Below are 27,526 nucleotides of genomic sequence, written 5' to 3' on the forward strand. Positions count from 1 at the left end.
ATCCTCAGGGAAGCAATCAGGTGTTTTAAGTTAAGGGCAATTCCCCGCTCTACAGACAATCAATAAAAAAACCTAAGAGTGGGGACTGTAATAGGGTTGGCTTGTAACCTGCTCTGACAAATTAAGGCAAGTAGTGTTTTTTCATTACTTACACATCCGTTTTCATTTTTCCCATCAGTGGAACCAATTAAACAATGCTTCCTTAAATTAGTCATTGATTTTTTTAGCAATAGTGACACTTCGCAGAAGGAAATAATAACTTTAAGGGAGTGTTACTGCTGTTGTTTTTTCATTACTGCCAGTCTTGTAAGAGCAGAAACAATTCACCTACATGAAAAAGTGGTGTCTTAAATTAGCCATTGATTTTTCCTCAGGTGTCACTTTGGTTAAATGCTTTGTGGTTGGGAGTCTTCTCTCCAACCTGGAAATTGACAAGAGTCCATAATCTATTAGTCTTTCACACACACACACACACACACACACACACACACACACACACACACACACAGACATTTGTTTGGTGTATTTTCACTTCCAGTATGTAAATTTATGACATAAAACTCTTTCCTGCCAATAAAGAAGTGATAAAGTTTGAGAGTGGAAATCACCCTCAGAATTGCAAGAAATACTACAGTTCTTAACAAAACTTTTATGTAATGATTGATTACGTAAAACATCTGAAAAGCGGTGATAACTTTGTTTTCCAGAACTATTTTATTACAGAACTTTTGCTATTGCAGATCCCATCCCACACACGTGCACCGAGAAACAAAACTCAGACCAGATTCTTTTTTTTAATGCTCAAATTGAACAAAAACAAAATAAAAAAACAAAATAATAAAAAAAAAATCCAGAATAGCAGGTCGTAACTGCCGCACTTCTTTTTTCTTTTTTTCTTGAGACTAGAAAATACACTTACAATTTGAAGCAGCAACAAAATGTGCATTTACCTGATTATACAATGGAACATTATTTTTTATTATTATTATAACATGAATGTTTTTCATCACATTATAAAACTCTAAATATTTTTTTTTTTAACCAAAAAAAAAAAAGCAACCCTATCAATGAATGCAAAGCAAAATGTACACCTTGTGTTCACCTGGAACAAAACCGTATTTGACTTCATGTTTGATATTCATTAGCTTTTTATTGTTTAAGCCAATCAAATCTGTCTTTTTTTTTTATTTTGGGGATGCAAATAATATCCTGAATGTGTCCACTTTAACTGTACATACACTTTCACCTGTTATTAATTGAAAAACTGAACACAAACGAATGACTGCTGCTTTGCTGTGTTTTTCAGAATACAAAGGAAAACTGCTGTTTACAGTGAATGAGTTATTTTACAGCGGCCGGTAGCTTTATTGATTATCCTAAACACAGGCTGTATTTTCATCCTGGTGTCTTTACTTCAACCCACGAGGCTGTTGAGAGAATGATCCATGTCTTTACAGCAAAAACACCGACATGATGAGATCTACAGTTTGATTGGACGAGGGGGGGCAGAGGTCGCTGACGGACGAGAGGTGTTGTGATCAAAATGGCAGCGAGGCGGTTCTCACTGATGGCGGCTAAATGTCTCTTTTATTATCACATCACTTCTTCAAGTCTATAATCATGTCACTTCACCATAAAAGCATCGTTACAATACGTTGCCAGTTAAATGAGCATGACAGTACAGGATGGCTGTTTGAGGACAAACTAAAGTCAAACAGAAGTGACCGTCCTTCGGTTTCGCTGCACGTTTGTGCGGGCGAGTTTCTTTCGCAGGAAGATTCAGTCCGTGGGTGACCGTGAGTTTGGTCATTGAGTCCTGTCTCACCAGCGCGCCACATGCTCAAAATCATAACAATAAAAATGATTCCCACATTAATGTACAAAACATAAACAACGGTAAAAAGCCAACCACAAACAGTAGCTCGCTCCTGGCAGGTTAACACCGCGCTTCCTGTCCATAAAGTGCACTCTCCATGCTGCTGTGCGGCTTGAACGTCAGAAAAAACAAAAGAGGATGTGTGTGTTTATGTGAGAGAGAGAAGGGGAAGCTCCGCTGCATGTGTGTGCTCAGTCTTATTCCCGGAGCGACTGTGAATGAGAGGACACGACAGTCTCAGGTGTATGGACGGAGGAGGCGGGGGGAGGGTAGAGATGGAGGTGAGTGGGGCTGGCGTTAATAAACATAGCCCTCGCTGTAGGGGTGCGGCGGGCAGTAGGGCCCCTCCTGTACGTAGGCCATGTTTTCGTCAAAGTGCGACAGCGGCACCGTGTCCTCCTCGTTGATCTGCCGCTCCATGTCCGTCTTCAGCACCGGCCGCTGATTGTCGGGAAACGCCATGGAGAACAAGGCCTCGGGGTCACACACAAACTTGTAGACGTATCTCTCGCCGGCCACCTGGACGGAGACGGAGAGGGCGAGGTGGGGAAATAAATGAGGAGGTTGAATATCTATCTGCCAATACACGTCGACAAATTCTCTATTTTTCCAACCAAATTTTTCAAAACACGTTTATTCAAATCTCTTCCATTTCTTTATTTATGGACAAATTTCAAAGTCAACCTACAAAAACGACTTAAGTCAAGTTAAATTTGAGTATATTGTGCCTCGACACCCTGATGAAGGTAAGATAGTATACAACATTAGGTGAATAAAGCATGGTGGCTTTGGTGGACATCTCTAAGGGCGCTTTCACAAGTCAACATTTAGTCCGTTTTAATCAAACTCTGGTGCGGTTCATTCGGGTGGCTGTGAATGCAATAATCATACTCAGGTGCGGACCAAAATTCAGGCTGCCTGAGCGGGCATATGTTGAGATGGACACAGATAAACACCAGGTAAGACTGACGTGGACTTCTGCAGAAGTCCGATGTTTGCTTGACATCTGGGCCGAAGAGACTATACAGAATACGCTGAATTAAGTCCACAAAAATAGTGACGTTTATAAAGTCATTCAAGATAAACTGGAGGAGATTCGATTTGTGTGCACAGTAGATCAGTGACAAGTCAAAGTGAAAAAAAGAGATACATTTGCTCTTTCATACACTCCCCTCAGCAACTTAATTTTTGTATTTGGTCCGTTTTATTTTGTGCACTGTGAAACCGTCATCTCAGTGGGCAGATATTTTTATTTTAGTTGTTCCTTCCTTCAAGAAATGTCATCTAAGTTTGCCTGATTACCGATGTAGTGTGACTCTCCACACTCTACACTACATACCACCTCTAATCAGGCTTGTAGTGTGTTCACAGTTGAAAAGCCACTAAATAAGGATTAAAAAAATCCTTAATTTTTGAGTATGTTGTTCATAAACATTACTCCCACAGTGCATTGAACAAAGGAAATGGAGGAGCTGCTCACAGCTGGTAAAAATGAAGGCTGATTGTGGATGGTGGTGAAACAGCTCTAAGAACACCTCAGAAAGCAACAAGATAACTATGAAAGTCTCTTTGTTAAGTTTAACTGGCAGTAACATGTTAAAGTTGCAGTTTGAGTGATGTCAGACTGAAGTATTGTATCATTTCCAGTTGTTCTTGTTTCTTGATTTCTTGTATACTAACTGCAAAAACAGCACATGACCAAGGACAAAGAAATCTCTTAAATCTGAGTAAGGGGCTTTGAGTAAGAATATTTTAAACCATAGTTAAAAGTGAGCATGGCCAAGGCTTCAATGCCTTGACTTTCATAAGGTTGAGCATATGTGAGATGCTCCAACCCCGTATATAAGCTAGCTTGGGGAGGGGAGGTAGCACATGCTCCTCCTTTAACACAGGTGGTATCAATCAGGCTCTTATTGTGTAAATGAGCTCCAAACTTGTCATCTGAAAACAGTGAGTTTTCATGATTTGAGCAAAGCTGAACAGAGATTTACATCTCCTTTAATGTTGTTGTTCTTTCCTTTTTAATTGTCGCTGTATATTCTAAGATTTATTTTTTACCTTTTGCATGATTCCCTTCTCGTAGTAGTAGCGCAACGATCGGCTGAGCTTGTCGTAATTCATCGCCGGTCGATTCTTCTGTATCCCCCACCGACGCGCCACCTTTTGCACCACGAAGACAAACAACACAAAGGCAGTCGGTTAACATAAACAGAGAAGCAGGATGCCAAAATGCAGACGCGTCAACACACAAACACGCACAGTTGACCTGATTTCCTGACAACACTGCTTGCGGCAGCTGAAATGTTAAACAAACTTATTAATCCATATTTTCCTAATAACAGTAATTAGAGCGCGTCCAGCCTGAGCAGACCTGACCAGGGATGTGTTCATTAGGAGCTTGTCACACACCCAGCGGAGGAGGCAGCAGATGTTACAGCACCTGTCTACCAGACCACCCACCACCCGGCCTCGCCGTCCAAACCCACAGCCCCACAGTCAGCTTCTCCTCCGCAGCGTCTACTCACTCTTCCTCTCTTCCCTTCCTCGCCGTCTCCTTTTGTTCAATTATTTCAGTTCTTCTACGACCCCTTTCACTTTTCATCGCCGACATGCTACACCTGCCTGTGAAAAGGCAGAAGCCGCTAGCTAACGTTTGTCTGCGGCTTCCCAAAGCGAGTACGTTTGGTCACCTGATGGCATGAATGGGGCCCCCTGTTAGCTGCAGCTGGCCCGCGCTTCCAGACGCAGTCGGGCTGCGTGGACCGCTGCCAGGTACCCCTCTATCTCCTCCATCCTACACCCCCGCATGCAACCTGCATCCTCCTCCATCCTCCAATAGTGACTGAGCCCCACTGTGTGTGATGTGGGCGCACACAGACCCAGCCTCTGTTTCCATTTCAAAAGGCCCAACCGTCAACATGGGTTATATTTTTAGGAATACGTCCTGTGAAATATTTAGCAGGCGCTGGCCTTAAGGGTCAGTTGGATGGATGTGGTGGAGAACAAGGTAAATAAAAAAATCTATTATGGCAGATCCAGACCTGACATGACCACTTTATGAGCAGAGAACATTATTCATCCCACTTCAAATGATGACCTTCGACATAATTGTGCCTGGATTTATCACGCAACTTGATTTTCTTTTTTTGCTCACGTACTGAAAATCCACATTTTGACCAGGCACAGATATGAATATAACACACTAAACTAGAGCTGCAACTAAAAATGTTTTCATTCACAATTAATCTGTTGATTATATTTTACATTTAATTGATTCATATTTTAGTCTATAACGTGTCAGAAAACAGTGAAAAGTGGCTATCATGACTTCCCAGAGCACAAGTCGACATCTTCATATTGCTCGTTTTATCACACCAACAGCTCAAAACCTAAAAAATATTCAGTTTACAACGATTTAAAACTGGCAAACGCAGCAAATTGTTCTATTTGTGAAGCTGGAACAAGCAAAGATCGGCATATTCCTTTGAATAAATAACAGCGACTGACTTTACCGATTAAACTGTCTAGGCAATACACTGAAGGATTCCAGTTTTCAAACATTTTTTTTGTCACATGCAAAAGCAATATATGTAGTGAAATACAATGTGGTGGTGAAAAATAAGAATTAGAAAAAAGAAATATAACGGATAAGCTTTTTTTTAATGTAATTTTTTGCTTGTTCTCTGTACGTAAAGTGTCATTAGGTTCATAAAAGGTGCTTAAAGTCAAATCTATTATTAATACTATGGAGATTCTAGATAAAAACATTTGAATAAAGAGTAATAATGTTTCCCTCTCACCTCCTCTGGCTCGATGAGTTTGAACTCCATGCCGCGGCCGGTCCAGGCGATGAAGTGGGAGTTGGACGGGTCGTCCAGCAGAGCCACCAGGAACTGCCAGAGCTGCAGCGAGCCTCTGCGCTGGTACGACGGGCCCTCGCGGTAGAGGCCTGACTCCTGCTTGATGTCACCTAGAGGACACATAACGCACCATTACCGTACGCTGTTCCAGCACAAATACACATGGAGCAGTTTTCAATTCAAACGTGTTCGGTACACTCAAAGGGAGGACTCACCTTCAACCTTTTCAGGCACCACGCAGGTATCATCGTAGAAATGCCTCGCCACTTTGTCAAACATACAACCTGGAAAACAAAAAAAAGGGCAGCATTTGATATAATATTCAGCACAAATCCAAAGTGCACGATCACAGCATTCACTCGTATCATCATCGTCGTCGGTACCTTCAGTCCTGTTAGCGTGAGCCAGATAGCCGTCTTGCCGTAAGTAGACAGAATGGCAGCTAGGCACTTCTGCTGAAAGCCAGGCAAGAATGGGAGAGTGGGTGTTAAAGGGCCCGAAGGCAGCATTAAGAACACTATCTCAGTTATCTGAGAGCAGTCAAAGCCTGTTCACTCAATGCACCACTGGCTCTGATTAAAGAACATGCCCCCCAGCAATGGCTCCAAGCCACAGGCGAGCTCACTATATCACCCTGCTAATACTCGCTCCCAGCGTCTCCACTCAGAGGAAGATTTACTACGGAACAAAAACACGGCGCTCGTGTGAAAACAGAAGCTGACATGATGTAAGTTTTTTCATAATGCGAGGGGGTCAACGTAAAGCTTTTACACACTTTCTTTTCAGATAAAAACTACACAGACTTGAAGGAGTCTTTTACTTTTTCACTGGATATTGTGTCACTGCAGCACGATAGTTAAATGTCGTTTTTTGATTTTAAACGCCCTTGAAAAATACTTCTTCTTACTATGAGTGATTGGATCTTACATGAACAGACTACTTTCTTGCCACAGTTTAAACAGCTTTGGTTGTTTCACATGAGAGATTTTAGTTTTTCTATTTTTCTCTGAGCTCTTCTGACTTTCTTCTGGTTTGAAGTGGGCGGAGCTTAGCTGGAAAAGATGTCATATATTTTCATTAAAAAATACACCCACACAGTCGAGTGTAATTTGCAAGGAAATTTATAAAAACTGATTTCGTGGGTTCTTATGAATGCTTGCACGCCCCTGCGGAACATTCATGAGGAGGGAAGAATACTCAGACGGACCTCAATATCAGCGGATTTCCACCTGTGGAAATATATGTTTGATCAATGAAATCCTTTGTTCCAACTGATCGCCATCATTCTGCTTAATAATTAGCCATTTGCTTCTGTTTGTTGCACGGAGAGTGTGTATTTTCTGAGTAATGGACCTTGGAACAATGGCCGATTGTTTTCGGAGTAAAGGACTGTCAGACAAACGGGCTTTTTTCAGTCCAATGGGACATCTTGGGTTGTATTGGTGTTTTGGAATAATGGGCCTTTGGATATATGGGCAGTCCCCTTCACAACACCCAATAATGTACGACAAACACCGTGATGACTACATCAACAACCAAATAAAGGATAATATGTGGCTTGAGGAAGAGCGTTGGGCTTGCAAATTTTCATAGTGGCCAAACCGTGGAATTACAACTTCTGTGTCCGTCACGTGATGCCATTGGGCCCCAAAAAAAAATGTTTTCCCATCCCTTACATTGGGAAAGAGACGTCTGTAAATCAGCTGATCATTTTTTTTTTTTAGGTGAATCGACTTCCCAGTACGAACACTTGAATAGCCCTTATTTAAATCATTAGGTCCTAAAAGTGGTAAAATGCACTAATAGCTGAATTAAGAGTTATTTTCGTGCTGCCGTTCATGTGAATGAGAGCCAGACCGAGGCTGGGAGGCGGGGTAAAATGAAACGTTACTGCGTCTGCTCTATGGGCCCAATGGATGCGAAAGATCGCCGGAAGATCCGGGCAACTTTATCACTCGGAAGTCGAGCCATTTTGGCTTCATGCGCCACAGAGCAACTTTCATTGGAATGAACAGGAGCCCGCCTACAATGCTGTATCCAGTTCTCTTTATATATCCATGAACCAAACAGAGGAACATCTGCACTTTGTCGAAGTGTATCTGGTGTAGTTTTGCGGGCTAACATTTTTTTTAAATCTGGGTCGAGTGAATAAAACAATTGCCGCCACTATTGACAGTAGCTTTGCTTTGCGCCTGGAACCTCGACCGACGTGGTACTAAAGAAAGTACCAGGTACCATCCACAAGTTTTGTTAACGGAAACATGAAAATAACTATACTGCTTGGTGGAAATGCAGCTTTCGAATCTCTAATCTTTGACTCCTTCTTTAACATATCTGTTTATTATTTCTTTCCTTGATGGACTTAACAAGAGATCAAACTTTCACCTGAATTCCCCGATCTTTTGCAAAAATAGTCACAGTTCCCTATTGTTTCTAAACCAAAACATCATCTCATTTGAAAGATTTTGCACCTAAAATCATTTAACTACTTGCATTTAATCCCATAATTCTCTAAAAAGAAGCGTGTATTCATCAGTTTACTTTACAACACTCGTCCAAATTGACTGTATATGTCAGAACCTCCTACAACACAGACATCACGGCCGTGGCTTGTGATCAAGAAAACGGCCAAACAGGTTACAAAGTGAATGTTCAATAAACAGACAGAGGCCCTTCATTTAGGCCCATAAACATTTCTCTGAACTTCATCAAAGTAATGGGCTTGTAGAGGAAATTGCTGCTAATGAAATTACCAGCTCCCCTCCCATCCTTTCCAACAGGCCTGCTCCAGTCAACATGCTCCACTGTGACTGCTAATAAATTCACTCTGATGCTCCATCTCGGATACACAGTGAAGAACAGGACAGTAGTGGACACACGACCGAAATAGACCTTCTCTCTCTCTTTATTTATAATCTTTATAGTGTGTACTTCTGGTTGCTTGCAAAGATTATCAGCTAAAACGTAATGTTACGGCTGCACTCTTTGTAAATCAGTGAAATGTACCTCTAACATCCTGACTAGGTTTGAAACAGCTCAGACAATAGTCAGACAGTTAATCGATAACCATTTTGATCATTGATTAATTGTTGCGTTGTTTATCAAGCAAAAATGTCACAAACCATTTGCTGGTTCATGCTTCTTAAATGTGAGCATGTCTCTGTTTCATAGAATTATGAATAAATATATTTTATATATAGAAATTGAAGACATCAATTGGGACTACAGAAATGTGTTTTTCCCTTAAAGACAAAATAATCGAGAAAAAATGAAATAGATAAATCAACAATGAAAATGATTGTTAGTCCTAAACTTGATACATACTAATGGGACTGCAACCTGTTAGATACAGAGAGTGATGTTTCAAAGCCTAAAGATTGTAAAACTCAATAAATACATCTATGGCAAAATCAACTTGCAACTGAAAAGTAACACAAACACCAAAATCACAGTTTTCTCCGACAAAAACCGCAGAGCTGCTGATCGGAAAACAAAGACAGTCTAACGTAAAAGAGCCCTGAAAGAGGCCCAGTGTCTTTCTACAAGTCATCGCCATGGGAAGAGGCTGCTTTTCTCCCTGACTGGTCACACAGACTCTCCTCCAGCTCGGCCTCTCCTGGGTCCTCTCTGTCCGCCTTGTGAATGAACCCAGCAGTCCGGCGTATGTTCATTCATGTCCTGATGTAGCCTCGGGCTCCGCAGAGGCCGCGGGCTGATGATTAGGTCCCTTTACTCTCTAACTAAAGGGAGCGGACAAGCGTGGGAGGGCGGATTTTGGATTGCGACCAGGCATGGCCGCCCCCCACCCTCCTCTCTTCCTCTTTTTCTATTAGAGCACCACAGGAAATGGCGACCGGCACAGACACCCGGCCCAACCAGATCCCCTGCCCTAATAATGGGCAAACTCAATAAACGCCACCCCCTCCTCCCATGTCTTCTCCCATTCCTGAGATGATAACGCTCTGGGAGGGGAAAAAAAGGCTGCTATCTCTTCATGACTCTTTCACTTACTACCAGACTAGTTCAAGCACAACAGCACTTTTTTAAAAATCCCTCACCTGAGTCGTAGGTGAAGTCCCTGGGCTCCTGTTTGATCATCATGGTGGCGGGGTACGTGTGGGGCAGCGGCGCCCCTATCATGGCCGGGTGTTCGAACAGGGGGTCGGGATACTCCTGCTTGAAGCCTTGAGGAGGAAAGGGGATGTTGGGCTCTGACATCTGCCTGTGGTAGATGGGCCGGCCGTCCCGAGCCATCGTCGGCGGGGAGGGGAACGAGTGGCACGGCTCTGAGAGCTGACGTCGAAATCTGAGGAGGGACACAAAGTCAGTGGATTCATTATCAGCCGTGAACTTCATTTTGTTTACAGAAGAAATTTAGGCCAAGTTAGAACAATAGAATACATATTACATGACACTATTTAAATAAGTTAATATGTAAAGAAATAATGTCAACTCAAAGGCCAACTGGCTTTCATTAAAGAATGAAGACTATGTGAGATAGTTTAAAGCAGGGCTGCAACTTCTTGATTAACTGACGGATTAATTTTGGTCTATAAAATATCAGAAAATGCTCCTTTACATCATCATTGCTTTTTATTTGTCAAAAACCACAAAATGCTAACACAAGACAGAGAAAAGCAGAAAATACCCACGACTGAAAAGCTGCAACTACAGAATGTTTTGACATTTTAGCTTGAAAATGTACCTTTATTATTAACCGATTATCATTATAGTTACCGATTATTTTTCTGTCAAATGACTAATTGATCAATTTTTAGTTGAAACCTCAAAAATCGAATAGAGATAATCGTGTTGAATACACTGTTCCCAAAGGTCGGGGATGAACTTCGATGCTCAAATGAAATTAGAAATGTAACAAATTGAGCAAAATAAGCTGGAAAAGTAAAACAGGGAACCTCAAACATATGAAAATGATGGCTAAATATGAATTACAAGTACTGTCAAGTCTTGTAAAATGAAAAATAAAATAAAGTTTACAACAATCACTACTGACTACATTCACTTCTACCACAGCTGTACGTCCTATAAAGATGCTGCTACAGACTGAACGAGAGGAGTCGAGCCATTCTTAGTTATCTAAATAAGAAAGCTACAGTAGTGCTGACACTCTGAGACAGTGGTACCCAACCTGGGGTTCAGGACCCCCTAAAGTGTCACCAGATAAATCTGAAGGGTCGCAACATTCATAACCGGACAGGGAAGCAGAAAATACTTTTTTTACAACACAAAAATATTATCCTATTTATTTTTTCAGACTTTCCTCTAACGTTGAATGTTTATTTTTTTATTATGAATTACTGGATATTTTTACCTCCTTATTCAACAGGAAACTTAAAACCGGTAATGATGGGTCACATTATGGGATGTTGCTTTATTTTAAAAAGCCAAAAGCCTAAAATGTTGGGAACCACAAAATTGTGTATAAAGTCATTACCATTAGTTTTCCAGTATATTGAGTTACGTCTTTGTCATTCAGATTTAGCCGTTAGATAACATTTGTTAGCTCCTCCTACTAAACATTCACTCAACCAATGAGATTCTACTGTGACTAAAACTCTGATCTACATCTTATTATAATCTGCTCCGAGCTAAAAGCGTCAGATGTAAATGTGATGTAAATATAAAAGGCTGCGGGGCTGCAGTACCTGTGGTCCATAGAGTAGGCGTTGTCAGGGAGCGGCTGCGAGGCCGGTATGTGGGCGTAGGTCCTGTCTGGTTTGGGCGTCGGGGCCGCCGTGGGTGAGGCATGATGGAGGGGGGACACGGGGGTGCTACAGGGGGGCGTCACTGGGCTGGAGGGCTTCATTCCTGCAGGCTGCTTCTGCTCATAGGCACTGTGGCAAACAGAAGACAAGAGTCAAATATAAGCTTCTCGCACTGCCAGTGTTCATCACTCATCATATGCTTTGTGTTATGTCTTACAGGTGTTGGAATAAGGCTTTATCCATACACTTATGCATCAGATTCTGTTGCTGACATGCTTTGAGTGAGGTAAATATGGAAGACACTAAAGATGAAAATTAAAAAATATGTGAGAAGTTAAAGAAAAAATAGTTTTAAAAAATATTGTTTCTTTATTTGTTTTGTATTTATTCTTATTTTGCTTTTTAACGTCATGCTACTTTATTTTTGCAAACCGTCACACAAAAGACATAAAAACGCATTTCTAAAAAGTTAAATCTAAGTGAATAGTTGCTTTTGGACTCTATCATGTTAAATTTGTATTTTTTTTTAAGGGAGTTTTGTAAAAAGAAAATCCTTTATTCTCGTTTGTTTGCCACACATTTGTCCTTCCACAGTGTCATTTCTTAAAATCAAGCGTTATCTCAGATGCATGCTGACTTGTTTTAATAGATATATTAAGGAACGTCACACCACCTCTTGGCATACACTGTGGAAGTTCTGATGTAAAGCAAAACCCTGCCAAATCTTGGACTTTGCATTTTTTTATGTCACCAGGTGAGCAAATGAATCACACATATGACTCATCACTTATGAAACAGTTTTTCTCTGCGTACAAGGTCATTATACGAACATGCAAGTAGAATGAATGTCATGTATTACAAATCGGTTAAGTTAAAAAAACAAAAAACACTCAACATGACTGTACTTTTCACTAAATGCTTTTGATTTACTTAGAAGTAAAATTTTAAATGCCAGCAGGTTCTGGTACATCTCATTTGAAATGTTGCAGTTTATAAAAAATTATAATAATACAATGTAGAGATGAACAATTGAAAATGACTAGAACAACAACTGAAGTTCAACATCTCTCAACATAAACTGATGCTGCATCAAAGTGTAAAACATAAAACTGTATAAAACTCATAATTTTCATCTAATGACATGACCGTCGGACTATCTCAAATACTACATTTATTTTGTTTTCACCATTTTACAATAAAGCTCTTGTAGCTGGTTAAGCAAATTAGCAAATAGTGGCTGTACTTCTTTTTAATGTTGCCAATTTAAGTTGTCTTTTAGAGGGATATTTAAAGCCCGTTGGAGGTATGTTTCGGTGTCGTGCGGTGCCCACCTGACGTTGTACGGGCACTTCTCTCCATACTGGAGCTTGAAGGGCCGATCCTGACTACAGTTGGAGCTCAGCTCTGAACACGGGCTGTGCAGCTCCCTCTTGATCTTCAGCTGCAGTCCGTGGAAAGCCACTACACACCGAGAGAGAGAGAGAGAGAGGGGGAAAAACTAATTTAGATACTGAATGACAATGAACCGACTCCCTATCAAAGAGTAACTCGTTAGGTATCAGAGGATGTGGTTTGAGTTTTTTTGTAATAAAGGTGCAAATGACTTATTTTTTTGTTAGTGCTCAGTATTTTTGTATAGGATTACGGCAGAATATTTTTTTTGGCAGGATGAATAAGCCCCTGAAAATAGCATTTATACTATCACTGGACTGAAATGTAATCAATCAACTTCAATAATTTTTATTTCATAGAATTAGCTGTTGTTTATGGCAGGTTGAGCCACCACCTCTATTCTCATTTATGTCATGTCCTACAAATCATTCACAAAAAATACATTAACAAAAACAATCAAATTCATATTTTTTGGGAATAAAATGCTGCTTGTTTTAATCGCTGGTTTTATGTACCTGTAGTGGATGATGTGACTGTCTTACTACAGTATGGAACACATGCAGCAGCTTTCCACACACTGAAAAACCATATAATATAAAAGCCATATTGCAGTACAGATACGAATATGTGTTCATACAGGATCATATATTAGTACATATACTATTATGTGTTCCTGTATGAATGTGTACCAGGCCATCACCGATTAAGAGAATTCATGATGGATAAGTTAGAAGACTTTCCTAAACATCCGTCCACCAACAGATTTGACATCTCTTTGACATCACTTAGACAAAACAACTCACTTCAAATCTCATTTGTTTCGGCTTTCTCCTGACGGGGACTCTGTTAGTGAAATATGACAATCATAAATCAGGGTGTGCGGCGCGCTCCTATAAATGCTTTATCTGCTTTCAGCTGGCTGTCAATACGTTCCAGACGACGACAACAGTGCTCATTGATCTGAAGGGGGGAGGGGTGGGGGAGGTTTACTGCGCTCTCTACCTATGGCCCCACAGTGAGCCTGGTGCATCTGAGAGGCTGTTAAGTGCCTGATCAGTCCTGATTAACATGCCATCATCTCAAGTCATGATCAACGCTAATCCAATTGGCTGCGCTTCTGACGAAAACCCAGTCAGTCAGAATGAAGTCAGGCTCGGGTTGCCTCGCCGATCGCCGTCTCACCGCGACTGCACACAAAGCGGCGGTGAGGCCGTCCCACAGCATCCCACAGTTGAAGGGAATGGTTTTTGACTGACGTTTGAGGCTGAGAGACGGCCTTTTTTTTTTTTCCCTGAGTTAAAAACAAAGCGACCTGAAATTATGAATGGAGAAAGGAAATCCATCAACTCCTGGTTCAACTAAAGTACAAACATTTAGACGTTTGATGACCCGAAAGACTCAAATCTGTGGTTTTGGGAGTGTTTTTCTTTCGAATACACCCACAGTCCGGACGGTCTCTACGGCTGCAAGGAGCTGAGAGAGGAGGATGTTTTGGGGAGTTTTCTCACGGCTGACTGACAGCTGCCGTACGAGCAGGGGTCGATCTGCCAACACCCCATCTGACGCACAGCCGAGCCCCTGGGGGACGGGCCACACGGGCCCGGCAGGACAAAGCTCAGGGGTTGTTCGCAGCCCTCGCTGGGGGCCTGACCTTTCCGGGTCATCGATCGGAGGTCAAAGAGACACTTCCTGAGGGGAGACCTTTGACGACGCTGGCATGGAAAAGCCTCGTTAAGGGCTTACGGAGTCAAAACATTACACTAGTTTTGAATGTTGAGATCACAATCGGTGTCACTTTAATTACCTACTACAACAAACATACATTTATTTATTTTTGTAGTTCAGAAGAACTCTCCCTGACTTCCGGTTTTGCAGCTCACCTCGTGCTAGAATACATTTATTTTCTTCGTTTAACACTGAATCAACATCACTTTATGGAATTTATATATGTCTATATAAATGCTGTGTTTAACTGTATGCGTCACGTCAGCTATTAACAATAGCGTCACGTGTGCTGCAGTGCACGGCCTTAAATTAGAAATGGAAATGTCACAATAGATTTCATCAGTGGGGTGCCAAGGTACACAAATCAATAGCGAGGGCATTGCCTCTGACTAAAACAGAGACTTCCTTTTTAGTCCAGAATGTCATGCCCATCACTGCTTGATTGCTCTCATTATCTACATATTGATTAACCGTGATGGTAGGGTGTTTAAAAGTAGAAGCAGTTAGAACAATTACTGGGTCTATTTTGAATGCAAATGTTTTTGTTTTTCTTCTGTGCCATTAACTCGGATATTCTGCAATTTTCTTTGCTCTTTGGTGTACAGATTCAGTAGAAATATTTGCTTTAAATGGAATAAAAACTAAGATCACATGGTAAAAACACTTTCTTTGTTTCAGCTTTTTCATAAATGTAAGGAAAGATTTAGACTCCAAGAATTTCTTCTAATAATTTAATTTTAGCTGCAATTTTTCTGCCAATCCCCTCCGTACATTATCACAGATCTCTTGGCCCCCGAACGTTGTGTGTTCTCAGGTACAAATGGTGTGTTTTGGCAGAACCGGAGCCTACGTTTGGCAGATATTTCTCCAGTCCATTCATAAAAAAACACAGGTCTTTTGGCAACAGCGAAAAACCTTCCATTCCATTTTCACCTACGGTAGGTGCTCGCCTTTGCTGTTAAATGACGGAGGCTCGGATCTGCTGGTAACGTGTGGCCTCATTTTACACCTCCGCTACTCCTTCGTTCCCTGCTAAGTTATGCTAATGGTAAGCATCTGTGTTGGAGTTTCAGACAAAGAAAATTCTCCTTCTCCTCCTTCAGCCTGAGGACACTTTCGCTTCGAGGCCGCTCACATGCTGCTTCTGTGCTGCATGGATGGAGAGTGCGAAGTCGACATTGAGAGAAACTGCCATGGCTTCTCGAGAGGTGACAAATCTGAGGTCATGAAAATATAAAATCAGGGAAAGGAATTTCAAACCTGCCTTTCTGATGCAATCTTTGACGCTACAGAACTCCTAATTGCATATTTTCTGTATTTCTTTATCCCCCTCTCCTTATTTTTTATCTTCTGTTTCCCCCTTTTATTCTCATTCTAGCTGTCAACTGAACAGAATACCAACACATATACAAATGTATTAATAGTGTTGCTTTATCATTTTTGTGAATTTAATTGAAGCAGACGTAAAACTGCCAATACGTAAAAAAATATTTACGTAAAAATAAAAAACAGCAGGTTATTCAAAATGGAGTAAGAGTACAGATAGACCAGAGAGAATAAGCGCTAATATTTAGGACTGTTCTAATATATGATTTTGTATATTTTAATGGATTCAGTTTCGTAAAAATAAGATTCTGCAATTCATTAAACGCAGAATATTTTACTATGAAATAAATACTTTTGTTGTTTCTTTTGCTAATGCTACTAATTAGCTAGTGCATACAGCAACCAATCAGGCTCACAACACAACTGGCTAATGCTAACTTTGCTGCTATCAAATAATGAATTAACTTTACACTTATGAAAGAAATACTATTATTGCTACATTAATTGTATCTTTTGATAATGCTTCCAATTAGCTACAGTAGCACAGATAGTAAACCAGCTAGTCAACAATTAGGCTCACAACACAACTGGAAGAATTACGTTTTGACCAACGCCAACTATGCTACTATCAAAGACATTTGCATTATTTACAGTTAAAGCTAATCATTAATTATAACATTTATTATTATTATAATTTACAACTGACGGTTTAATGCATATTAAGAGTGACTGCATGGATTTTATTTTGTAACTTAGTTAAGGGCAACACCTGAGCCAAATTGTTCTCAAATAATAGAAAACTGTATACTGACTATAAAATGTTACTAACTTCACAAAAATAGGCCACTGAATTATCTCAAAGAATAAGGCTGCTGTCAATCTATATTTTTCTTATTGTCAACAAATCAACATGAATAGTTCATCTTTAGAAACAGGTCACAAATATATTGTTTACATTTCTAATAAGGCTAACGTACACACTTTCCTACAACTGCCTGGCACTCTAGCAAACATAACTCAAAGAGGAGTAAATGATGCATCTGTCGGGACCTAGTTAACAGTTTTTTGAGCGATAGAGCTCTTTGGATACACAGATACTATTAATACTTGTTAGTATGATCAGTTAGTTTTGGTCTTTTCATGGGATTTGTGTACAATAAGGAGAACATATCAAAGCTGCTTTGTTGCAGTAATGAGATTTCCTATATGTAATTACTTCCACCCTTACTCGCTGTCCTTCTCTCCTCACAACTTCTAGCTACATCTCTTTCCATCTTCATCTCTGTCTCTCGACCTCACCGTCCACCCCTCCATCTCTCGGCCCGGTGAAACCCATATGGGAGAGCTGCCGGCTGGGATGCCTGCTCGAGCGCCCAACCACGGTGCCCTCACCCTCCCGCCATCTGTTAGTGCCTCTCCAGTCTGCTGCAGGTTTGCCAACAGGACAATTCAGATGGTCAGCAGTCTCCTACCACCGTGGCCACCCACCCTGGCTACCTCTGAAGGACAACGGGACAGTCTCGGTGACCTCTGGTTCTCTACTGTACGACACACCGCTCCTCCATCTTGGATTATAGGGAAGGCTAATTCACACCTAAAGGTCAGGTTTTTAGTTTATTGTAACTGATGTGTTATCAACAACACAAAGCCAGATGAATGGAAAGGATCTGAGAGGGCAAAATATTTGAAGACCATAAGGGAGGATGAGGATTAATTGTTTTTACACCCTCTCTAATTAAGGTTTACTTAATTTAAGCTTGTCTTTATAAAATCTGTGGAGCAAAACTAGCTATAAATAAATACATAAATTCATTAAGAATATTCAACAAAAGTTGCAAAAATCCGGGTAAGAAATTGAAAAGCAGGCATAAAGTTTGTAACATAAAAACAAGACTTTTCAGAAGTGTTTAAAAGGATGATCCTGTTCTTGTCAACGTGAGAATTGATGGCAAAAAAAGAGAGAAAGAAATAGACCCTCCTCTGGTTTTTAATCAACAGGAACCTGCTTCAGGATCTCAGGCTGCGATCTGGCTCACAAGGGGTTAAAATGTCTGAGATCTAGCTTAATGCCAGAACCATCTCTGCTCAATCTTACTTTCTAAAATGTTAAATCTACTGTAAACCTAAGAGGTTTCCAATGCAAATATCATATGTGACATTTCCTCTTTGTTTAAGTTCCTCTTTTCTGCATTTTGTCCAACTCTGTTCACAGGTTAAAGGGCGTTGAGGACATAGGGAAGACTTGTTTTGTGTCTTTTCTCACAGTTTCATGGGCGTTTTGGCTCATCTGAAAGACATGTGCTCGCCCCGAGTCCCACTGAGCTCCACTCACTCCATTTCTGTCCCCACCTTGGCACTACTTCCTCCAGAAGTGGACCGTGCCAAGTCACCAGTCACCGTGTGTAGTCACCGTGCACAATCAGGTGAAGTACGACTAACTACCTCGTCCTTATTACCGCGAGTGTGAAATCAGCTAAGGCCATACATTTTTTTTTTTTTTTATCAAACTCTTAGGGAATATTCTTAGAATTATTTTTCCTGCAGAAAAAAAATAGAGAAAGGAGGAAATAAAATCATGCTTGCTTTCATGCCGTATACCAGGAGGCCAACAAGCCTTCAACTGAAAAGGATAAATGTAGTATTAACTAATATTAAACTGCCGGATTTAGAAAATCTAACCACGCTTGAGGAAAGGTCATGCAGGAGCAAGATTTTATTCTAAAAAAATTCAAAACAGCCATCAATTGACAGCTGTTTGGCCTACCTGCAGTTAAAAATATCACTTCAACCCCATAAAAAAATCTGCCACAATATTCTGATGTTTATGCAAATAAATCACAGTGCAATAATATCTCAGTGGTGGTGAGAGGTACATGGGCAACAGAGAGAACGGAGAGACAGATATAGAGACACAGAGAGAGAGAGAGATACCCCCCCCACCCATGCACCTGTCTGCAGACTCGCAAGACTGCTGCAGCTCTCCAGAGAGCACTTGTGCGAGCAAAGGTGAGGGCGCCGAGAGACGGAAAAACACACACCACCACATGCACTCTCCCCGAGTACAAACACAACCAGTTGAGACGAGTAAAAAAAAAATAAAAAAACACCACAGATGTTCACACACATAAACACAAGCATGCACACAAACACAGAGAGAAAAGCGATGTGGTCTCTTACTCACAGTTTTCAGTCTGGAAGTCTGGAACGAACTGCTCGTCATTGTCGGGAACTTGAGCTAAAGACACAAGCAGAGAAGAAGAAAGGGAATGATTGTTTCTGATGTTGATGGACAACGCAGCATTGATCACAGCTCTCTACAGCCCAATACCCTCCTCTGGCAAACAGTCTCCTGGGATATTAGCTTGGCTTATCCCAGCATTGTTTGCCTCTGCTGTCGGTTAAAGAACACAGCTGTGGAAAATATGTTTTACAGGAAATCAGGGCAAGGAGTACTTTGTTTCTCCTTGGTGCCCATGTTTTTTTTTTTAAATGTGCAATACGGTTTTATATGCTTCAACAGCCTCTGGGTCATGACAAAAAAAGTCTTCAATTTACCAAGTTATTTTTGTCTATTATTAAATCCTAGAATTCTTATTTTTTTCAAAACGTGAAAAAAATACATTCAGATTTTTTTTTTTTAAACAAATAATCTCTTAAAAAAAACACAAACATGAATCAAATGAGATTTTACCAGCCAAAACTATCTTGCCACAAAGTCCATTTTGTAGTCATTCTGGAGCTTTCAATCTTATTACAAAACCATCCTTAGCAGATGAAGATTGCCCAGTTGTAGTTGTTCATATTTCAGTTTTTCTGAGCACTTTTAGGACTTCTCGTCAATGCTGATTTAAACATTTAATTAAATTTATTGTAGTGCAACAATCTGACATATAGTGTCTTGTATCAACATGTACACTCACATCTAAAATAATTCTTAACATAGGTTGATTTCTATTGAAAAGAAGTTACCAGATTCAGATTTTGTCGCTTGATTATTTGTGAGCAACCAGGAAATGCACCAAAATTCCAAATCTGACATTATTAATATACAAAATAACCTTGAAATGTTATGAGCAATATGTTTTCCATGATTAACGAGAGATAAAATTAACCATGTTTTCCAACAAGCGCCAGTCTGCGAAGGATTTAATATTGTGCTTTAGGGGACCGTCTACTTCCTAATTCCACTTCCTGAGGTCGCCTTGGCCATTGACTGCTCCGCAGCCTCGGCTCTCACTCCTTGCCAGCAGCCAAACACCCATTGTTAACAGTATCTAATTGGCTTCTTCCCTACTGGTGAATCCACCTGTACCTACCGAGTTAGGTCTGTTCCAAACCATCCAATGCTTCACCTGCGCTTCAAACGCCCCAGCACTCTCAGGCTAATGCTAAAATAATGAAGCCTGCTCCGCTCCGGCTCCAATTAGGCATGTACATATTTATATCACACATATTTACACTCGGTGACAGTTCTCCGTGTCCCTCAAGTTCGTCTCTCTCTGGCGAAAGGCAAAGGGAGATTTAAATGTGTCATTAGCACGTCTATTTATACACACGATGAGGTGGATCCTCATTATCACAGGATCAGTACACATGCCTCGACATGTCTAGAGATCTTAAAAAAAAAATCACAGATTTTCCATTTTTGCCACTCTTGATATAATCAGGGATGTTTTTTTTTCTTGCCAGAGGTGTGAATTGAGGAGAGTAAACAATCAACAGATCAAGAGGAGAAATTGCTCCATATTTCCCAACAATGTGAAGCGGGTGAAGAGAGCAGCAAACAAAGACGTATAATGATTTCACTCCAGATTCTGCTGTAGTTAAAGCTATCAACACATTGTATGCAATACTTTAAATGCAATTTGTATTTTAGCCTGGTTGAATTACTGTTCATCTGGAAAACCACTTTGCTGTATTACTCTCCACTTTGTTGCATGCTTTCTTAAAGGGCCATGAAAGGAAATACCTTACATGATAAATCCTGCACAAACCTTCTAAAAGCCTCAATGCTTTGACTCTAATCATATTTTTTCCTTTTTCTCTTCAGTAGTCAAAACCACAACATCCAAATATGCCAAACCAACACAAGAATGAAAAATACGGAAACACGAGTGGAGCTCAGAAACAGCTCTCGTCTCATGATTACAACACAAACAAACTCGCAGAAACTTCAGAGAACCTAACTTGGAAAGGGACAAAGAGAGGAGGAATGAGAAACAAAGAAGAAGAAAAAAAAAAAAAAGAAGGCAGCAGTGTTTCTGTGTCCAAAAAGGAAGTACATGATGGATGAGTCACCGGCCTCAGTCTGTGAATGAGCCAGCTGATCTCTGCAACAAACTCCTGGGGAGAACGGCAGAGCTGGAAATCTGCCGCCATTCACAAAACAAAAAAAAAAAGAGAGGGAGAAGGACAGAAGGGGAAAAAAAGGGAGAAGTTGTAAACATGAGGCCTGAGCAAGAGCGACTATCAGAGGCGTTATCTAAACCCTGCGACAGCCCCGTGTGCGAGGCTGAGTTTTAAACATTTTGCCTGCGCTGATTTCACAGACAAATGATCCTGTCAGCAACAGAGAAATCACTGCATAAACAAAAGCTAAAAAAGTAGAGAAATCTCTAAAGGATGAGACTTTTTTTTCCTGGGAAGAAAAGTGCTTAAATAAGTCTAAAAAAAACCCTGGGTGGAGGTGGAGGTGGAGGTGAAGTGGTTTGTGGGGGTCAAACATACGCCTGTCAGCTGACGAACACCTTCAACCTCTCGGTCTTTGAGTCGGAAATTCAGTCCGTCTCTCGTAATTCCTCCTCTTGTTCCAATTACCTGAACTAATAAATCTTAGCAATGGGAAGGTATTCCTTTTCATCTTAATGGACAGGAAGTCATTCATTAAATCTACAATCTTGAAGCGTACATCATCACATTGATCCATGACAGGCAGAACTGTAATCTTTAACAGTAATACCTCTTATCAGACGCCGCCGTCTCTTTTCTCACTTTGGATACTGAAATATTAAAATCGTGTCTTATTCTTTTTTTTTTTTACACGCCCTGCGGTGTGCGCCGCGCCGCCTCATAATCTAACTGCTGCTCAGATTTCAGCTCAACTACTCCAATATCTGTTTCAAAGCATACTTTTCATTTTTTAAAAGCTTTGGATTGCACTGCGAGCATTTTCAAAATGTGTTAAAGAATAGATGGAGCCTATAAATGATTGAGAGTCTTATTCACCTGTGTGAAGGGTATGAGCTAAAATTTCTCTTGTCACTTTTCCAGGCGATGTATTATGATTCCATCCTTATCTTAAAAAAGTATTGAAGTTGATTCAATTATACTGTGCACTTGAGAGTTCTACTTTACAACTATAATTATGGATTTACAGCCTGAGCACTGACTGATGTGTTGAAATAGATACTGGCATTTTAGAGGTTGGCATTTTATTGCTGCAATGTTACGATAGAAAAATAAACATTTAAAAATTGCAAATTCTAATTGACTTGATTCACACAAATAAAACAGCATAATATCAAAAATGTTAATTGTGGATTATTTTTTTTACAGTTAATGTCAAACTGATTATCCAAATTTCAAAGAAAATAACCCAAGCAGTAATTTTACACATTAAAACGTATTTTTCAAAAGCATTATATTTTCCACTTGAACTTTAAAAATTACTTTTTTTAAATTAACGCAAACTTTTAATACTCAATAATTAGGTTTTTCTATTCTTATAACACTGTATGTATATACCAGCACGGTGTAGTGAAGGGAAGAAGCAGTCTAATGTTACTATTGAGACAAAGTGTCTAAAAAGCTTAATGATTACACCACTGCTTTCACTTGTTTGCAGATAAAATACTGGCAATTTGTTTTACTTTTCAGATTATATACTGTACATGCATTACTTCAAATTACCCCTTCCAAGCAATTAAGTGCTTTCACACTGTACAACTTTACACTCTGTCTGGATTTCTGTTTTTACTCTGACAGAGCAAATCAAAAATGACTTCCAACAACCCTAAAAATGTTCCATACTTTTCACTGTAAAACTCTAAAATAACCAACTCGCAACTCTTCCGACATAAACTTTCAGACTACATGCAATATTCAAAGCAAGTTGCATCTTAGTGAGATGCAAATACAAAAGTCAGGCAAAGAAACCAAGTGGAACATGCACATGCATTTAAAAAAACTAAAATAAGAGGAGCAATATTCACCACTAACCAAAACTTCGGTGCTGCAGACACGGTGGAAAGAGGACACTTGCACTTAAATCCTGAAGCATCACGTCTCAGTTAGACCACAATGAGCAAGTCTTGCCATTAGAGAAAAAAATATATTAAAAAGCAAAGAAATGGATAAATATTGATACTGGTGTTTTAAAGGTCTGCGATTAAAAAAAAAAATTATAGATCCATTCTTTTTTTTTTTGCCGCCAATAAATGAAATTGAAGAAGACAAGGTGATGGTACAGCTGGAGAAGATAGAGAGGTGTGCTGAGAGGAAGCAGAGAGAGAGAGAGAGAGAGAGGGGGGAGAGAGAGCAGATGAGAGAGTGAAAGAGAGAGAGAGAGAGAGAGAGAGAGAGCTGGTAGGCTACAGCAGAGCTCTCTGGTGGAGGTGGAGGTGGTGGCGGCGGCTGGCGTGCAGCGCGTTAGCTCCTGCCAAAAGCAGAAGAGACAGTGAGCGTCGGAGAGCCTTCTCCTGGTAATTTGTGATGACACTCTCTGGGTAGAGCCTCCTCTGTCTCCCTCAAGACCCCTCGCTCACAGTCTCTAATGTATGCATGACACACAAGGTGCCTCTTCCACACAGGCTTTTAATTGGACTGCAACGCTAGGCTTGTAACTCCAGGCAGCTTTCCCCCCCCTCACAACCTATCCATTTTTACCCCATCTCTCCTCCTTTTTTTTTGCTCGAGATTTAAAACACTCACCTTCCGCCAGCCAAGTCTCCTGCAGCCGACTGAGGTCCTGGAAGAGCTCTGGAGGGGGGGAAACCAGAAACAGAGAACAAGGCGGTTAAAAAACACAGTCAAAGCCCTGGAGGAGCATCAGAAACAACTGACTTCATTACGGCGCCGTCAGAGCCTTTGGAGCTCAGTGGGCACGTGTGCAGCTAATAACAAGTCAATTTGTGTCTCTGACCACTGACAGAGGCTTGTGAGAATCATCACAGGCCGCTGTGTTGTAATTGAGATTCTGTAGTTAGCAGCGCAGGTGGCCACAAACCAATTGAATTTTGCTAAATGTTTAGGAGCCGTGAAATTAACTTCTCCCTCTGCCCTCTGCCTACCTTCAGTGTCCAGAGCCAGGTCGGACTTAATGAATTTTCTCTTTCTGTCATTTGCTGGCCTCTCGCAGCTCGTTGTCTTTTCTTGTGGCTTCTGCAACAAAAAAAAGAAAAAAGAAAAAAAGAAAGAGACACAAATCAATGTATTATTTTCCTCATTGGGAGCAGTGATTCTGTTGTTGGCTGCAGCAGCACACGTGCAACTGAAAGAGCCTCAATGAGCCACTCATTGATGCCTCCTCACACACTTCTTAAAGCCATGCAAAGGGTACTTTGCTTCACCCATCATCAGATATAATTAACAAGTTGTAACATAATGCATGACCCAATAAACACAGTGTATATAGTAGTGGGCACCTTGTTTAGCTGTTCATCTTTGATGATTAAATGAAACTTAAATGGTCCCTGAGGGAGAAATGAGTCTTGGCAGCAGCAAGGAAAGAAAGACAAGAGATGAGATGAGAACAAATAAGAAAAAGTATTAAAGAGAAGAACAGACGTTTTAGAACAAGAAAAGATTTTAAAGATGATGTGAAAGATCTGCTATTTGCTAAGTTTTTTTAGGTCAATGATAACTCACTTTGGAGTTACAGTAAGGCACTTGCTGGTCGTGAAATCTATCCATTCTGCACCACTGTGGCTTAAATTGAAGAGAGATCTGCAGAGTCTCCTGAGTATCCTGTCCGAGATAGATAGAAAGCAAAAGACATGAATGAATTTTTTTTATGCATTAATGCACAGTTGAGTTCAGGAACCTCTTGATACTGTTTTTAAGACGGCAATCACCGACAACACCTCAGGCGATGCTGCAAAGTTAAGTTGACCATCTGCAAATGTCGTGCGTAAAAGAGGAGCGAGCTCTTCTGCAGCTGCTGCAAGAAATGTTTTACACGATACAATAAACTTATGAAGTAGAGGAAGTGTGGAAACATGCACTTACTCAAAAAACTAAACATGCACTTACCCAGCGACCTCCTCGCTTTTCCTCCGCGCGTCAGAGAGCCACGGAGCGGCTGCAGGATCTCCACGGCTGCTCTGCTGCTGCTGCTGCCTGCGCTTCTTTCCCCTCTCCACCGCTCACTGTGGTGCTTTCTAGCGGTGCTTTGGCATCGCCTCCCGGGGGCCTCCCATGGAAACAAGCCGCACTCCCGCTTCCTATTGGTTGTCAATGTCTTTCACCGGATCAGATTGCTGGCAGTCAATCACGCACGGCTGCAGCAGGGCAGGCGGTAAAAGCACCGGAGAGAAGAAGTCAATGATAACATTGTAGTGTCATGCATTTAAAAAAAAAAAAAGTTTGGACTTTGCAGAAAAAGATGCACCAAACTTCTGCATCATTTTCATGCTTTTTAAAGTCATGCACCTGCACACACACAGTCCTGTCTTTACCCTCTTTACACTGTGCACACTCACTCCTCTCCTGGTCAACTTTGTGTCCATGGTAACTGTGTTTTGAAGAGTCTCCAGAGGGACTTGCTTGGAGCAGCCAGCTCTTCTCTCTCTCCTGTAAGGGAGACTTTGTTGGGACCCGCAGGAGGCACTGACCTGGAAGTAAAGCACAGGTCAAAACCTGAGGACAGCTTCCCAAAAAACTGAACACTGCTTCTTAACACACACACAGGGCTGATAAATAGGAAGAAAGTGTCCTAACTAACCTGGAAGCTGGGGAAAGTTTTAATCATCCTGCAGCTTCCAATGATAAACACAGAAATGTTAGCCTGCACTTCTCATAAAGTAAAATGCTAATGTCTATCTTACAAGCTAGCTTACTTTAAAAAGTTTACATTAGAGATTTATATATAATCTATACAAACTATAATCCTGCTCAAAATAATAATAAAAAAAGTAAATGGAACAACATGTGAACACAAAGCCAGCATTTTTTTTTTAATGCAAAAATGGTTATTAAAGCTGTTCAGCAACAGACTTGTAAGATATGTTGGCACTTGTTTCTACTCTTTAATTTAATTTTGGCTTAATAATACATATTATGAACTTCACTTAGTGTTGTCAGTATGTTAGTTAGCCTACCTCAGTGGTCTCTTAGCAACCAGCAGCTCTTCAGCTCCTCTCCAGTGGCTCTCTGTGGATTTATAAAACTGGAAATGAAGAACTGTTTTTTGTTTACATTTTCATTTTTATTTATCATTGTTGTAGGTCTATGGTACGACAAAGTATTAGGGCCACATTGAGGAAAATAAATAAATCTGAGATTACAAGAATAAAGTCATAATATTATAAAGTAGTAATTTTACGTGCTAATTTCTTTTTTCCTGGTAAAGTTGTGACTTTATTGTCGTAATATTGCGACTTTTTTTCTAGGAAACCTATGACTTTTTTCTCGTAAAGTTCCGACTTTATTTTCTTAATATTACGACTTTTTTCTCGTTAAGTTATTACTTTATTCTCGTAATATTATGACTTTTTTTGTCGTGAAGTCATGACTTTATTCTTGTAATATTACGACTTTTTTCTCGTAAAGTTACGACTTTATTTTCTTAATATTACGACTTTTTTCTCGTTAAGTTATTACTTTATTCTCGTAATATTATGACTTTTTTTGTCGTGAAGTTATGACTTTATTCTCGCAATATTACGCCTTTTTTCTTGTAAAGTTGTGACTTTTTTCTCGCAAAGTCATGACTTTATTGTCGTAATATTAAGACTTTTTTCTCGTAAACCTATGACTGTATTCTCGTAATATTATGCCTTTTTTCTCGTAAAGTTACAACTTTATTTTCGACAATATTTCCCTCTGAAATGTAGTGGAGTAGTATCATAAAATGGAAAAACACAAGTAAAGGAGAAGAACCTCAACATTTTACTTAAATAAAGTACTAGAGTAAATGTACTTAGTTACTTTCCACCACTGGTGAGTGTGTGTGTGCGTACGTCTGTGGTTTGAACCACCAAACAGTCATAAAATTTTTTTTATTTCAATCAGTTACATGTTGTAGATTTTACAGCACTTTGATGATGTGTCATGTAAGGTTACATAAATAAAACTGCCTTAACTTTTAATGGCTTTCTTTCTTAATTTACAATGGGGTTTTATTCTACACCTATCCAGGTATCACACAGAAACCTTCTAGAAGCTTCTACAACCAGAGCAAACAAAATAATATTCTGATAATCAACATTGTGAAAAGTCTGCACCTGTTATTTTATAGTGAGCTGGATATAGGAGAGGGATTAAGAATTAAACTTTAATGTTTCATGATCTTGGCCTTCAAAATCTTCACTGTTCAGCAGGTAACACAACTTGGACTAATATCCCACCCTGCTTCTGACTACCTCGTGTTGCACTTGTTTTTTGTTTTTTGACAATGTGATTAT

The 27,526-nt window shown here is 40.2% G+C and overlaps 1 protein-coding gene across 5 annotated transcripts; it reads right to left on the minus strand.

Moving 5' to 3' along the window:
* Window positions 1–1,130: 1,130 nt before the first annotated feature.
* etv1 (ETS variant transcription factor 1) lies at window positions 1,131–25,725 on the minus strand. 5 transcript variants are annotated; one of them, XM_074652903.1, is made up of 15 exons: window positions 25,604–25,721; window positions 25,155–25,402; window positions 24,771–24,869; window positions 24,548–24,612; window positions 24,194–24,284; window positions 23,835–23,882; window positions 19,087–19,140; window positions 12,794–12,923; window positions 11,403–11,591; window positions 9,795–10,042; window positions 6,120–6,188; window positions 5,952–6,020; window positions 5,677–5,846; window positions 3,935–4,036; window positions 1,131–2,395 (listed from the first exon to the last, which is right to left on the minus strand). In XM_074652903.1, the coding sequence occupies exons 9-15, from the start codon at window positions 11,561–11,563 to the stop codon at window positions 2,174–2,176; spliced, it is 1,041 nt and encodes a 346-aa protein (XP_074509004.1). In that variant the 5' UTR covers window positions 11,564–11,591; window positions 12,794–12,923; window positions 19,087–19,140; window positions 23,835–23,882; window positions 24,194–24,284; window positions 24,548–24,612; window positions 24,771–24,869; window positions 25,155–25,402; window positions 25,604–25,721; the 3' UTR covers window positions 1,131–2,173. The 5 variants fall into 5 exon arrangements, with proteins under 5 accessions (XP_074509004.1, XP_074509002.1, XP_074509000.1 ...); XM_074652901.1 differs by lacking the exon at window positions 24,548–24,612 and having other exon boundaries at window positions 25,604–25,725; XM_074652899.1 differs by lacking the exon at window positions 24,548–24,612 and having other exon boundaries at window positions 6,120–6,191; window positions 25,604–25,724.
* Between the last annotated feature and the right edge of the window lie 1,801 nt (window positions 25,726–27,526).

Source organism: Sebastes fasciatus, chromosome 12, assembly GCF_043250625.1.
Source record: "Sebastes fasciatus isolate fSebFas1 chromosome 12, fSebFas1.pri, whole genome shotgun sequence".
NCBI classification, from domain to species: Eukaryota; Metazoa; Chordata; class Actinopteri; order Perciformes; family Sebastidae; genus Sebastes; species Sebastes fasciatus.